The sequence below is a fragment of the Camellia sinensis genome, chromosome 2, assembly GCF_055761805.1.
Source record: "Camellia sinensis isolate YWXY chromosome 2, ASM5576180v1, whole genome shotgun sequence".
NCBI classification, from domain to species: Eukaryota; Viridiplantae; Streptophyta; class Magnoliopsida; order Ericales; family Theaceae; genus Camellia; species Camellia sinensis.
In genome coordinates this window covers 73,270,665-73,287,011 of record NC_138962.1, presented here as the reverse complement: position 1 = coordinate 73,287,011, position 16,347 = coordinate 73,270,665, and the positions used below count along the sequence as shown (strand labels likewise).

The following is a 16,347-nucleotide window of genomic DNA, read 5'->3' as shown; positions in this document are numbered from 1 at the left end:
TAACCGTTTAATTTTTGTGCAGATAATGGAGAACAGCAAGACCATGAACTTTGGGAGATTTTCTCTTCCCATTCATGAAGGCAGAACCAAGTTCAGACCTTTAACAGGGATTGAGTTAGACCCAGTTCAACAGTGTCTTTTAGATAACCTTTGGAACAGTCAGAACCACCCAGCTAAATGCCTTTCAGCCCTAAACTCTCTCAGTATATATTTTTCAAAAATCCAAAACAAGCCCTTGTCTAAAAGTTTTTCTTTCTATGTAGTAGCTAAAGGAACCAAGCCTGGTATTTACCATGATTGGACAGAAGTAGAACCCTTAGTTAAATATTTTCCCACACCCCAATTTAAAGGATTTTATGATTTTGAGTCAGCCAGTACTTATGCCCGAAGACAAATAGGGACCAGTTACTTTATTAGTCATATAGCTAAAGATTACCTGGACACATTGAGCAGGATGCCAACCATTCTTGCTACCAGTGGAGTTCCAGCTAGCCAGATATTTGGAAGCAGTAGTACAGGCAGTAGTAGTTCTAACCCTCAGATAGATTCTCAGAATCGTCTCCAGATATGCAGACACTGTGAAGGCCTTTCCAGAAATTTCAAGAAAATTATGGATAAAGGCAAAAGAGTCAGTGAAGAGCTAGACCAGCTCCGAGACGAAGAAAAACAATTGAGAGCAACCGTTCGAACCCTAACCAACCAGCTTAAAAAATTAGCTCCAGAAAGAACACCTACCTCCTTACTTAGCCTAGAAATCAAACAATTCACCAGTGAGGAATTTGACCAATTGAGTGCTAGAATGTATTTCTTCAGGCATTCTATCATTCGATCCTTTTGTGAGAAAAGCCAAATAATGGAAGACCTAAAACCCTATATTTACACCTTAGCCGAAGATAGCAGAAATAACGAATTAGTCATTATTCAGCAATTTCTTCAAGATCTCTCCATAACAAGAGTTGACTGCCCTGGCCTAGCTTATCAATGGACCTATACCTATGAAGATGAAGAGCAGCCCTGTTTAGACGAAGAAAAATGCAATAAGAGGTCAGAACATTTTGGTAGATGTCAGTGTAACCTAGACTTCAACATTTGCCTTTGCCAAATAAATCTAGTTACTTTCGAACCATTGGAGATAGAAATCAGGGGCGAAACTCGTTATCTAATAGCCCCAAAATTGTTAGATTACGGCTTTGTCTCCAGACTAATCTTCACAGATCCAGATCAGACAGATAGCTTTGGACATAAGCTTGCTCATGCAGTACTGTGCGTAATGGAAGAACATCATCCGTATGTGAAAGCTTTGATAGATAGCAAACTACCAGAATGGAAGTGAATATGGTGCAATCCAGCTAAACACAAAATGTACCTCAGAGGAACCTCTACATTCCCAGGATACCCAGGACTTCTCAATAGGAGACCCTGGCCATGCAGAAGATTTCCACTCAAAGACCAGCTCAATAAATGAAGAAAATTTGCCAGCAATTCATTATTAGCATATAATGGAAATTATGGACATCTAGTCTGTGAAGATAGACATCAGAAGATACATTGTAATTTAGCCATCCCAGGATATCCATTCAGCAAAGAGACATTTGTCGATGAAAGTCAGTACTCTAACTATCAGCATGGCGTCTCTCATGAATCACCGGTGATGGGAGAGAATGATCAAGAATGGTACGATGAATCACCCATGGGAGATAGGGATGACTTTTACGACCAACTCTCAGCAGCAGACCTGAACCACCTAGCAGACAGAATGTATGGGTAAAAACAAAACCAAAAAAAAAAAAAAAAAAAAAGGTCCCACTAATACATAAAATAAACAGACCTGGACCACCTAGCAGACAGAATGTATGGGTAAAAAAAAAAAAAAAAAAAAAAAAAAAGAAAAGGGGTCCCACTAATACATAAAATAAACTTGTTTCTCACTCTATACATATACATACAAATATATACACATCTGTATACAAATTACACATGTACACAACATTGTCAAGGATCAAACGTCTTCAATTCAGAGTTCAGTTCTATTGAAGACATTTCTCAGGCATTTCATCAAACACCTGGAGAGAGAAACCTTCCAGAGAGAGAGAAACCCACAGCAATAGCAATGTCTCTGCGACCCAATTCTCGCACCGAGGTCCGCAAGAAGTCCTACAAGACTGGCGTCGATGCCGACGAAGCTCGGCGGCGGAGAGAGGACAATCTGGTGGAGATCAGGAAGAACAAGCGCGAGGACAATCTCTTGAAGAAGCGGAGAGAGGGTTTGCTTCTTCAGTCTCAGCAACTCTCCGATGCTTCTCAGACCTCCGCTGCAATCGAGAGAAGGGTATTTTTACCTGTTTTTGCCCCTATCTGAAATCTTCTAATTTCGATTTTGTGAATGCTGATCTTCGATTGATGGGTTTTCTCTGTTGAGTTGTGTTTTGATTGCTGAGAAAATGTGGGGAATGGGAAGGGATATGTGATTTGTTATTTGGGTTTTTGATTTTTCAGTAATTGGTGCTCGGGAATTCTGGAAATTTTACATTCAATTGGGACCAATTCAATTGATCTTACCTTTACTGTCCTTCTACATCTACCGTTGATGTGGGGTTTCTTCTAGTTCTGTTTGGTTGATGAGAAAATTGTAGGAAAATGATACAGATGAATAGGTGGAACCTTGCATTTTAATTGATGTGACTGGAGGAACTATTGATTATCTTTGGTGAGTTGAATTTTTGTGCTTTTAGATGCCTGAGTATAAGGGAATGATATTCTAAAGAAACTCAGCAGAGGCTTGTTTTGCAGTCCAAGCAACTTATGATGCTTCGCAATTCCTCAGTAGCTATTAGAAATAGAGTAGCCATTTTGCCTAGTGAAATATTAAAATTTCTTCTGTGTACTGATCTTCATTTGCTGAGATAAGTGGTTCTTTATAAATAGAAAGAGCTTGGTGTTTGAACCTTACGATTAAGCGCTCAATTTTGATTGGGTTATTTGCATGTTTTAAATAACGGTATCAGGACATATATCGGTATCGGTGTGATATACGGCTACATATCAATTGATATTGAAGAGTATTGCACAGTATTGGCTGATACATCAGTGAATAATAGTATCGGAAGGCCAAAATCAGTGTAACGGCTGATATGATACGTAGCAGCTGATATTTTAAACCCTGGTTATTTCCCCCTTTTTTTTAGAAACCGAAGTTGATGGAGAAAATAAGAAAGTTTTCTAATTTTTCGTTCCTTTCTTTTGTTTTATTGGCAGCCATTATATGCTTTTATGGTTGGGTAGCTGCTGAATCCACTGCTACATTTTTCTTCTGACTCATTTTGCTGTTAGTTTTTATGCTTTGACGATTCATGATTTGTGAGTGCTACCACGCTTTTTAGGTCCCAATGACAGGAAAAGGTGCATCTTTGAAAACAAGTTTGTTTTCTTATTTACTTTTAATATTATTGTTTGGCTGCCTTGGATATTATGGGAAAGACAAGAATATAAAAAATTCCATCCAAACTAACTAATTTCACATAATTTTCCTACTCATAGATGTGGTATGTAATAATGAAACTTATGTATTTGAAGCAGGATCCACTAAAATAATATGATAAGAACAACTCAACTTTCATGTGTGAGTAAGAAATTTAATAAGATTTATTAATTTGTATGACATTATTCCAAGCATATGAGAATTCACTCTTCTTTTTTTCAAAAATGAGAAACTTTGAATCAACTGGGTGAAAAGTTGTATTAGACTTAGTTGAGGGGAGTTTTGTTGTTTGAAGATTTTACCCCCCTCGTAATTTGTATGGCTTGAGAATGCTCTATAATGGTTACATGTTTTGTGACCAACTTTCTGACCCTAAAACTTCATTCTGTACAAGCTTTTATTAACTATCGATGCTATGCTAGAATGTAAGGTGTTACCCCTTGTCTAGAGATATCTCCCGTTCGTATTGTGGTCCTGGTACTTATCAAAAGAAAATAAAACTTTTATGCAGTTTTGTTTTTGGGTTGTTAATATTAAGTCCCATTTATTTCCCACATCCCATCAAATGTCCAAAACACCCATGCTGAATCAAATGGGAAACCTATATTTATGAGAGAATCACACCATGTAGTTAAAATCTTGAGTGGGTAACTCTCTCTCTCTCTCTCTATGTGCATACTGTGGGGTTGTTTTTGAGATAATCTAAATAAGTATATTTTTTGACTTTTTATAAAAAAGATGTGCAATGTGGTAGAGAGATGATGTGATTTGAATAAGAGGTGATGAGACCCAAATAAAATAAAAGATGTGCTAAAGTAGCACATGCCAAACAACCCCTATATATAAATATGTCTATGTATATGTGTGTGTGTGCGCGCGCGTGTGCAAAAGTATATGCATATACATATGCTTGTAGTGTATTTACATATAGGGCTAATTACACTAAGACCCCTTCAACTATTAGTAAATATCACTTACCCTCTTTATCTATGAACTCATACATTTTGACCCCTAATGTATCACTTTCACCCTTTCTAGACCCCCTTCAGATCACCTCCAAAAGGGGTGTATTTGTATAATTTTCATAGTTGAGGGGGCCAGTATGTATAGATTTATAGATTTGGGGAGGGGGGGAGGAGTGATATTCACTAATAGTTGAAGAGGGGCTGGTGTAATTAACCCTTAAATATATAATAGTATATACAACTGTGCTTAATGCACTATGAGTGCATATATATATATATATATATAGGTTCACCGTTCACATGATAATTTCCTCCTCAACATTATTGAATCGGTCAGTTTGAACATTCACAAAAATGGTGGGTTTTTGTAGTGTGAATATTACTCTTAAAATTGTGAAACAGAAATTTGAATGTGAAACTTCACGCTTTCAATCAATAAACTTACTAGAACAATGTGACAACTTCAAACTATTCAATAAAAAATGTAACACTTCTTTACACTGAAATTACAAAAATTATTTAATAAAAGATGTAAATATTCACTCTTTTTATTCTAAAAATACAAAAATCACGTAACAAAGAATTGTGAACATTCAAACCCAATACAAAAACATCTGCCAAGGAAGTATAGCAAAACTAAAAACCCTTCAAGACTAACCAATACCAGTCAACACTAACACAAAGCCTATATGATCCAACAATTGATCATCCCCCAGTCGGCATTACTCCACTGAATACCCCAAATTAACACCCACACAAAAAATACCGTAATGTGAAATGCAGCAACAAAAGTATGATCCTACTATGCGAGAGTAGATGAATAATATATCTACAAGGTAACAAGACAAATCCCATAAATGATGCACAAAATCCCCCCCCCCCCCCCCCAAAAGAAAAAAAAAAGAAAAAAGAAAATCTTTATAGTGCAATATAGGTGAGATATACATACCATGTAAAAATAAGGATAAAATAGTCATGAGTAAAATGCAAAAGTTAAATATGAGATCTTAGCCAATAAAATTAACTATCTAGGACTTAATGGATTAATGATTGCCCATAGGATTTACTAATGAAGAACCCCATCCAATAGGATTTTCCACTAATTTACCATATGTTTTTTAGAGCCTTAGATAATTATTATCTTTGTTGAGTTGCTTGAATGCTATGGTGCACTGACATCTAGTTTGAATCTTTACTGTGTTTAGAGGTGTCTGATTGGATTGCTTGATTCTATTATATATATGTTGAAGCTTAAGCTAATATAGAGTTATATATGCTAACTTGATAGGTCAAACGATTACCCATAGGATTTACTAATAAACAACCCAATAGGATTTTCCACTAATTTACCCTATGTGTTTTAGAATCATAGGCCTCGTTTGGGATTGGCTTTTTAAGTAGTTGTTTTTGGCTTTTTAGATAGCTAAAAATGCTAATGTGTTTGGGAAGTTGTAATGTGATTAGTTGCTATTTTGTAAGTGAAAAAGTTGATATGACATTTGCCTTTTTTAGCTAATGACAAACATGCTTTTTGGCTTTTTTAACCAAAAAACTGGGTGCAAGTTTAAAAACCTAAATCATGGATTTGACATAACTAGATCGCAAGAGTTATTTGAAATCCATCCTGCTAAAGATTTTAAGTGCATAAGCATTCTAATTAGGATGCATCTCTATTCTCTCTCATCTCACTCTATCATTTCTGTCAAAACTCCATTACAACTTAAATACTCCATCCTGATAAATTTCATCCTAAATCTTTTCATCTAAGGTCCATTAATCCAAATGCAACCTAGAAGTGTAATATGAATTGTGTTGGGTGAGCTTATTGGTTGTGGGTGTGAAAACCCGATGTTCAATGTTTTACTCGAAAAGGCGAGTCTGGTTTATTCTGACTACCTTTCCACTTAGTGCTTTTTGTTTAACAATTCTTTTTGATTCACTTTTAGTTCTTTCTGTTGTCTAACAGTTGGAAAGTATTCCTTTGATGGTGCAAGGAGTATGGGCTGAAGATCCTGCAGCACAAATAGGAGCAACCACACAGTTCAGAAAGCTATTATCAATTGGTATGTTTGGAGTTCCAGTATTGAAATTTTTTTTAGGAATGGTTCAATATACCTGTTTTAAATGTTGACTTTTGTTTGTGACGTGTGTAGAGCGCAGCCCTCCAATAGATGAAGTGATCAAAGCAGGTGTTGTTCCTCGGTTTGTGGAGTTCCTTGGAAGGCATGATTTGCCTCAACTGCAAGTAGGGACTAATTTTACTTTCGCTTTTTTCACTCAACTGGTATTTCTGTAAGGTTAAATTACTCTAGCACCTGCTTGATTTTGACTTTGTTTTCAGTTTGAGGCAGCTTGGGCTTTGACCAATGTTGCATCTGGGACATCAGAGCATACCCGAGTTGTCATTGAACATGGTGCTGTCCCCAAATTTGTGCAACTTTTGAGCTCTGCAAGTGATGATGTCCGCGAACAGGTAAACTCTTTCAGAAATCTTTCAAATTTTTGCACTACTTGATTTTGTTAACTATGTTTCAAAAGCGTTTTCTTGAAACTTCAATGATTCCATATTTGTTGTTATGAATTTAAATGTTTGAAAATTTTCATCATTATTGCTAACTTTTTTAATAATTCAATGTGTGCGCTCTCCCCCCTCAACCTTCCCCCAGCAGGGCTGCTCAGCCTAATTGTAATGCTTACATTCCATCCTGCTTCATTCTTTTAGTTCTTAGATTTCTCCTTTTGTTTTTTTTTTTTTTTTTGTAATTCTAAATTCCAATTAGCTTCCAGCACCTAATTGTTTCTCAACACAGGTCTGTTAATTATTTTTTGTTGTGGCTACTAATGAATTTGCAACTCTTAATTTCCGTATCTTATAAACAGGCAGTATGGGCTTTGGGTAATGTTGCTGGTGACTCTCCAAGTTGTAGGGATCTTGTTCTTGGTCAGGGTGCGCTTATGCCTTTATTAGCTCAGTTGAATGAACACTCAAAACTATCTATGCTGAGAAATGCTACATGGACTCTGTCAAACTTTTGTCGGGGCAAGCCTCCAACACCGTTTGAGCAGGTTGTGGAACATCTCAAAGTTTAAATATTTTCATTTAATAATCTTGCAGATTGGATATTATGGATTTTAAAGATATTTGCCTTCCTTATTTAACCGTGTTAAGGTGGGCAAGTTTGGTTATGGTAATTGTCTTCTTTTGGTGTTGACAGGTGAAACCTGCATTGCCAGTTCTTCAGCAACTTATCCACTTGAATGATGAAGAAGTTCTAACAGATGCTTGCTGGGCACTCTCTTATCTTTCTGATGGCCCAAATGACAAAATTCAAGCTGTGCTTGAGGCAGGTGTCTGTCCACGCCTTGTGGAGCTGCTGCTGTATGTTCCTATTTGCTTCATACTTCTTATGACATTGATTTTAAATTTGATGTCTTTTAGTTTTCTAGAATTAGTTCTGCAGAAAAAATTCTCCTCTTTTGCAAATTAGTGGAATATTTTTTTCTTTTCTCAGGGCTAAATTTCATTATGTGTTATTCTCTTTATAGTGGTCAGATACTAACTAACTAAATTTTGTTTTTCACTAGTCATCCATCCCCTACAGTTCTTATACCCGCACTTAGGACAGTGGGAAATATTGTTACTGGTGATGATGCCCAAACTCAGGTATTAATGATTTCTACTTGTGTACTGTTAGTTCTTACCATAATATCAGTTTGATGCAATATCTTCAATTCTTCATATTAGGGGTGTCCGCGGTTCGGTTTGGGACGGTTTGCGGTTCGGTTTGGACCAGCCCGCACGCATGTATGCGGTTTGAAGAAAAGTCAACCCGCAACCGCCCGCAATGCGGTTTGCGGTTTGTGCGGATAGGGACGGTTTGCGGATTGAACTTTTTTTCAAAATTTTTTTGTTAAACCCTTTTTTTTCCCCCATTTTTTATCAATATTTCTTTTAGACCTTTTTCCTGCCATTTTCTAAAATGCTCTAACATTAATAATTAATGAATTAAAACTTATAAAAAACTTATATAATAAAAAACACAACAAAATCAATTCGTAATCTAAACAAATCATTCAAAATTTACCTTCATCATTAACTTGCATTCATCTTAATTCGTAACCTAAACGAATCATTCAAAATTTACATTCATCATTAACTTGCATTCATCCTACATTCATCATTCCTAACTCAAATTAAAAAATCCTACATTCATCAATCCTAACCCAAATACAAAAAAAAAAAAAAAAAAGTTAATTCTTTATTAACTTACATTCATCCAAAATGCAAAAAAATAAATAAAAATAAAAGGGGTTTTTTTGAATGGTCAGATTTAAAAATTAAAAAAAAAAAGAAAAAAAAAAAGAAAGAGAGGTTTTATGCAGGCGGGTTGGACGGGTGCGGGTCAAACCCGCAACCCGCCCGCAACCTGAAAATTAGATAAAATCCAAACCGTACCCTACCCTAATGTGTTTGCGAAACCGCCCATACATGCGTGGTTCGGATCGGATAGGGCGGTTTGGGCGGGTCGGATGATCCTATGCCCAGCCCTACTTCATATTCATTCACTGCATTTCAGTACTAATACCAACATCAAAGATGATATTCTTGTAATCAATACAATTTCCATATTTGTTAATATATGACAACTTATTGTAGTAGATTTGTTTTGGCATTCTAGTAGTGAAAAAAGATGGATGGAAAAGGACTTGCTAGAGAAGGCTTCTGATTCTTTTTTTCTTTTTTGATCAACAACAAAAGATTTTTTTTGATAAATCAAAAAAGGTACGAGGAGAAGGTTTCTGGCCTGGGTAAGAATAGAAAATTTGGTTTTACTATTTGGTTTTATACTTTACATGTACATGACCCAGCCCTGTTTTTTTTATTTGAACTTCTAGTTAATTATTCTTTATCAAAGTGAAAATATACGTAAGTTTTTTACTTTGCTCCTTGTACTAGAAAAGCTGAATGCTGAGATCATTTTTAAAAAAAAAATTTAGCATGTAAAACTGCATTTTAGAGAAATGAGAGTGCTGAGAAAGATTGAAATTCTCTCTCTCTCTCTCTCTCTCTCTCTGTCATTTGTTTGACATTGACAAACTTTATATACTTTTCCCCCACATGAGAAATTAATTCTTTTAATTTGTTTCAGTTTGTGATTGACAACCATGTCCTCCCTTGTCTCTATCAACTTCTCACACAAAATCACAAAAAAAGCATCAAGAAAGAAGCTTGCTGGACAATATCAAATATCACTGCTGGGAATAGAAGTCAAATTCAGGTATATGGATTCTCTCGCATATCCTCAAAAGATTCTTATGTGTCATCAACTATGATTATGTGACACAACGTGGCACAAATCTCTCTTTGCTTGCATGTCTCGTGTTCGTCGACCATGACTGACTGGGTCCATTGGTGGAAATGAGGGCTTGTATCCTCATTTTATTCACGACCTATAGGACATTTTTTTTTAATCTTTTCCAACTAACGTCTATCTAATCTGAAATCATTTGTTACTGAAGATATATATTTGAGTTGGAAATTTGGGCACAGCTGGTTTATCATCAGAAGAGAGGCTCATGCACTCATCATAGCTGTTTCCATATGGAACCACTCTTGTTCTGTTTTACTGAAAAACTTTAGTATGTTTTGTTTGTTGCTCATAAATCATTCCCTAATTCCCATACAAAACATCATGAGGTGAATTGACAACAAACGCCAACAACTGTGGCAATGTGTGTTCTTTCTTTACAATAAATAAGATGAGAAATAGTGGAAGCAATTTGAGTTAAGGGGTTGTGAAAAAAAGTGAAATGATGGCATATTGGGAATTAAAAAAGAAGAAGTTGTAAGCGGCATAAGGTGCCAAAGACATTTACTTTTTTCATATTAGCTAGTAGTGAGTTTTTGTCAGTGTCGTTCTTTATATACAGTACACTACTAACTAATCTGATGCATTTTATTTTATTTTATTTTTTGCAACAGGCTGTTATTGAAGCCAACATCATACTTCCCCTAGTACACCTTCTTCAACATGCAGAATTTGACATCAAGAAGGAGGCTGCGTGGGCCATCTCAAATGCTACCTCTGGTGGATCTCATGAACAGATCCGGTGCGTTTTTTCATCTCCATGTCTGCATATAGTTAAACAACAGATAAATTGGCTGTTTTTATCTGCATTTGTTGTCAGACCTAAGCTTGGGCTTCTCTTCAATCAACTTTCCTGTATTCTTTTTCCATTCACCATTTCTCATTTCATGTGAAATTACAGCCAAACTAAGCTAACAATATAGCTCTGCAGTGCCAATAACTTTTATTTACTCGGTGCCAACTGCAATAGTATTTTTGCCATCATGCTCTTTCTAGGGCCATGCTCTAGTGAATCGTGAGGCATATTAAGGCTCTGTTTGGGATCTCCTAAATAAGCAGCTTTTTGCCTAAAAAAAGTCAAAAGCTTGCTTGGGGAAAGCTAAACTAAAAGCAGTTTTTTTTTTTTTTTTTTTTTGTTTGTTTGTGGTGAAAAGATGATTTTACTCTCAATACTTTCAGAAATTCCACTGTGACAGTACAAGGGCTCTGCAATGTAAGAGTAATATGGTAATTTCTCAACAAAAAGCAAGTTCGAAAAAACCTAAAAAAAACCTTTTAGCAATTACCAAATGCATCATATGGATTCTAATAAAGCAAAAAAAGCTACTAAAAAAACATTTGTCAAGCCCCACCTAATGCTGTTCTTCTGGTCATGTTGATATGCCACTTGTTATTAAATATTAAAAGCAATAGGTTGGCATCGGTTATGTAATGAATTTCTAATGATAATTAGTTATTGAACTTACATTAATTCCCTTTATTGAACTTTCATTAATTCCCTTACAAAGGATGATTCAGTTGGTCCTACCCCATTGACCTTCTAAAGCATCTCTTTACCCTTTCTCTTCGTCATAGCCATACGATAACAGTCCACCTATATTTGGAAAATAATCTGTTGAGCCGAGGCCTGCATTCATTCACGTTCAATGTCCTTGCAGATACTTGGCGAGCCAAGGTTGCATTAAGCCACTTTGTGATCTTCTGATCTGTCCTGACCCAAGGATTGTGACAGTGTGCCTTGAGGGGCTTGAAAACATTCTGAAAGTGGGTGAGTCTGACAAGGAAGCGGGAATGAATGATGGAATAAATCTTTATGCACAAACGATCGATGAATGTGATGGATTGGATAAGATTGAGAATCTCCAAACCCACGACAACAATGAGATCTATGAGAAGGCGGTGAAGATCCTAGAGAGATACTGGGCTGAGGAAGATGAGGAAGAACAGAATCTTCAAGATGGAATAGATGGAAACCAACAAGGTTTTAATTTTGGAAATACTCAGCCAAACCTTCCTGCTGGTGGATTCAAATTCGGCTAGAGGGGTCTTTAGTGGTATGTCTTTTGGTTTTTTAGGCCTTGTTACTTTGTTTGAATGAATTTATTGACTTTGTTGTTTTAGTTTTACATGTCGCCAACAGTCGGGTTTTTTTTTTGTTCTGGTAAATAGGCTGAATTTGTCTATGGAATTTATTGCGAAGTGTAAGACTTTTTGAACTTGTGGTTTCGACTTCATTTGTATTTTCTATATTGTTGTGAAGGAAAATGTCTCAATGATTTGGTTTACTTGAATATGTAATTTTTTTTATGATTTGAAGCTTTGGTTCTTTGCTGATGTATTGATTGACAGATGAGAATCATGTAGTTATTGGCTTCTTCTTTTTCCTCTTTAGAATGCGTTGAGATACCAATCGTGCAAAATGTCATATGTCATAATAGAAACATAACATTTGAAGCCAATCGTGTAATGTCAGTCAAATTGTCAATTTTTATGGTTCTATCTTGTGTTTAGAATTGAAATTAACATTTTTCAAGGGTTGGATGTTGTGTTCACTGATTCTGCAGACTTTATAATGGGGTCAAAAATATTTCTCTATGAGCAATTTTGCAGGGCGTTGATTGGCATTTTCTTATCATATTGGCCTCATTTGGGAAGTAAATTATTTTAGTTTTTGGTTATTTTAGTAGGCTAAAATAGTTTTGTTTGGGAAGATGATTAGATTTTTTTAAAAATTGGATGCAATATTTCTGAGAAAAAAAATGAAATAATTATAAATTTGATGTGACATTTTGTTTTATTGACTATTTTATTCTATTTTTAGTGGATTTTAGCCCTTCTAAAAAAAAAAAAAATCATTTCCCAAACACCACCAATGTGTTTATTAATCATATGTGAATACATGTCAAAGTAATAAATATGAAAAAATGGGTCTGCTGCTGAGGTTTTAATTTGGTGGGGTCCAATCACTTGTCTAGGGTTTATTTTGGTGTGTTTTGAGTAGGGTTGGCAAACGAATAGAGTGTTCAACTTGTGTTCTGTTCGTTGAAAATTTGCTCGAAATTGACTTATCATATAAACAAGTTAAGTTTAAGTATTATTTTAAACTTGTTAAGTTTTCAAGTGAAATTTACAATTTACTACTTTGTTCGATAAATTATGTCAAAATAACATATATCTAAAAAAAAAATCACCACTCGATATGTTAAATTTATTATTTTATTGCTTTTACTTTAATCTTTTTTTTATTTTAATATTTTTTGAACTTTTTTATTAGTCCATTCCATTAAAATAATGAAAACAAAAACATTTGACATTTTCTTTTTGGACATATGACATTTGATATTTTTTATTGGTCCATAGCTTAATGTTTTTGACATTTGACAAAAACAAACAAACACATGTTAAATTGACGACAACTTTTGAAAATTCGGGTGGAGCAAAATTGAATGTCAAATTTTGTTATGAAAAGTATTACCACAAAATTAACAATTTAGATGGAGATGCTCTAAGAGCAACTCCACTCGATACTTCAAATTTGAGGTGGCTACCAAATAGTAAGAATTGACATGTAGAAAAGCCTCCACCCATTACTTCAAATGGTGACATGTATTTGGCAACAAGATTTTTTTTTTTGAACAAAGGAGAATATATATAGATTAAGAAAAAATAGTCGGTACATCATTAGAAAGTAGAGAAAACATCTTAGCATGAGGTGAGACAACCCAATTAATAGGTAAAGACGTGTGCAAGAGCCTAAGCAATCCAATGCACCACTCTGTTGTGGATTCGCCTTGTCCAACTGAAGGTCATATTTCTTGCTTGAGAGAGCCACTTAATGTCAGAAAAGATGGCCTTGTTGTCCCAAGGGGGTACATTCTCAGCGATGCACAGTTTGATAGCCAACGAATTATCACTTTCAACAACTAAATTGGTCAAATTCATCTCTTTAGCCATCAAACACGCCAAACGATCCGCCTGTGCTTCAGCTTGAAAGTTTATGCAGCTTGCATATGGGTGGAAAAACCATCAAGGATATGCCCAGCTGAGTCTCAAAAAATCATAGCAAGAGACACTTTGTTGGATCCCTTGCAGAAGGCAACATCACAGTTGGCTTTCGAAAAACCAGGAGAGGAGGCTGTTATTGATCTGGTTCATATTGTGTTGAGTTTGTGTCTTGGGTCCCATGGTGCACACTTTGCTAAAATTGGAGCAATTCCTTCCAAGATTGATTAGCTCGATGCAGAGTTTCAAAGAGGCTAATAGGTACATGGTTGAAGACAAAGTCATTTATAGGCTTTCAAATTTGCCAAGCTACACTAATCACTTGACTCAAAAGAAATTTCCCAGATGAATTGACTAAACTAGATCCCAGCAGTCCACTAGTCCAAGCAACAAGGTTATGCACTGTACCCCGATCAAGTAGCAAAGTTAGTTGACTCCCAAACCGCACCACCTAGGTCCATGGGCAGTCAAAGAACAGATGTTCCACAGTTTCCTCATTCGAAAGGTAGATAGGACACATCCCACTCGTTAAGCATTTTTGTTTGAGTAAATTGGCCTTCGTAGCAAGGAAGTTTTTGCAAGCTTGCCACTAGAAATGTTAGTTTTGGGGCCATCTCCAAACTCTAAATGAGCTTCCGAAATTTGAGGGGAGTTGAAATGATGTTGAAGGCTCATCTTTAGAAAGTTCTGACTGTATTGATTTGGCAAGTGCATACCCAGACTTCACAGAGAAAACACTAGAGTTAGATAGATGTCATACTAACTTATCATCTTTATCCGCTACTAAGACGGAAATAACACTAATGGCTTTACATTCTTCTGGAGACACGGTAGTCTTTAAGATCTCCACCTTCCAAGATTTGAGGATTGGATCAATAACATCAGCCACTATATTGATGGGAGTATTGCCAGGACTTGTAGAGAAGATTCGAAAATTAGGGGTTCAAGGCAACCATTTGTTAGCCCAAAAACAAATAGAGTGGTCATTATGAATTTGCCATCTAGTCCCCTTCAACAGAAGCTCCCTACTATATAACATACTAGACCAAGCCCATGAGGTCCTAGCTCCTTGAGTTGCCCGTAAGAAAGTGGAGTGAGGAAAGTATAGTCCTTTAAACATCCTAGCCCAGTAAGAGGAAGGATTTTGAAGTAGTCTCCAACCTTGTCGAGCCAACATTGCTGGGTTAAAGGTTTTGAAATCTCTGAAACCCATCCATTTGACAGCCTTGGGTTTTGTCATAGTGTCCCACCCTGCCTAATGAATCCCCATACTCTCAGGATCATCTTTCCACCAGAAATTGCAAATGTATGCATTCAATTTGTTGTAAAACCTCTGAGGTAAAGAGAAGCAAGCCATCGCAAATAAAAGTTTCCCTCCCAACATGAGATAACAGCTTGTATTTCTATCCTTATAACTTTGCAAGCACTCGCTCAATCAAAAAATCGAAAACATCAGTTGTGGACCTCCCCCACAAAGACGGTAGACCCAAAGACTTCACCTTAGTATCAACTTGAGACACCCCCATTGGTGAATAGCGATCCTGATTTAGAATCGACCCATTTAATGCTTTTGAATCCGAGAAATCATATCAGTAGCGGTCGTCTTTTCCTCTTTTCTTGTTGGGTTCTGGCTTCGAGGGTCGACACCATCGCTGCCTTCTTTTCTTGGTTTGTTCTGCTCCTAGGGTCGACACCAGTCTTGGTGGTGTTGACACCACCTCCTTGCTGTGCTCTTAGTGTGGCTACTGAAATTTAGGGTCGACACCAGCTTTGGTGGTGTCGACATTTGTCCTGTTATTGGCCTTTAGGGTCGATACCAGGCTTGGGGGTGTCACACTAACTTGGTGCTCAAACTTGGAAATTGCTACTGAAATAAAAGGTCGACACCATGGGTTCTGAGGGTTGACCATTCCCTTGCTATTTTGTTCTAGGTTGCCTACTGAAAATAGGGTCGACACTACTGATTTGGAGGGTCAACCCCTTCTCTGCTACAAAATATTAGTGTCTCAGCTTTTTTTCTTGAAGGTCAACACCACTGTCCCGAGGGTCAGCCCTTGTGAGTTATTTCCAGATTTTTGTTTGGTTTGGGCCCTACCTTTTTGGGGATTTTGACTTGTTCTTTCATTTGACTTTGGAGCTACTATCCTATTAATACCTAGTCAATATATAGACCCAAAAACACATTTTCCTCATCTTATTACTTATTTTTTCCCTCCTCACTCGTGACTTCTCTCTCTTTCTCTCAAAACTCAACTTTTCTCACTTAAATCTTCAGATTTACTCACCTAGAGGTACCTTCTCGTCTTGGTTCTTGAAATAGAGTGTAGATTGCGTCAAGAGCTTTCTTTTGATCCAAGTGGTTTGTGATTTCATTGACATTGAGTTTTTCTGAGTTTTTCTCTTTCACCTTCTAAGCTTGAGGTAGGGATTCTCCGCACTTCTTTATGAGTTTTAACTTAGTTATTTGCTTTTATGAAACAACATTGTGAAAAAGGTGGATTTTTGAACAAATCTTAGGTTATGGTTCAAAGTC

General features: G+C 36.3%; 1 protein-coding gene across 1 annotated transcript; it reads left to right on the top strand.

Annotated features, from left to right (window-relative positions):
• Positions 1–1,943: 1,943 nt before the first annotated feature.
• Positions 1,944–12,097, top strand: LOC114282922 (importin subunit alpha-4). The gene is made up of 10 exons (XM_082906432.1): positions 1,944–2,329; positions 6,410–6,506; positions 6,597–6,688; positions 6,785–6,916; positions 7,324–7,509; positions 7,659–7,822; positions 8,029–8,107; positions 9,594–9,722; positions 10,427–10,554; positions 11,471–12,097. The coding sequence occupies exons 1-10, from the start codon at positions 2,111–2,113 to the stop codon at positions 11,850–11,852; spliced, it is 1,608 nt and encodes a 535-aa protein (XP_082762558.1). The 5' UTR covers positions 1,944–2,110; the 3' UTR covers positions 11,853–12,097.
• The last annotated feature ends 4,250 nt before the right edge of the window (positions 12,098–16,347 follow it).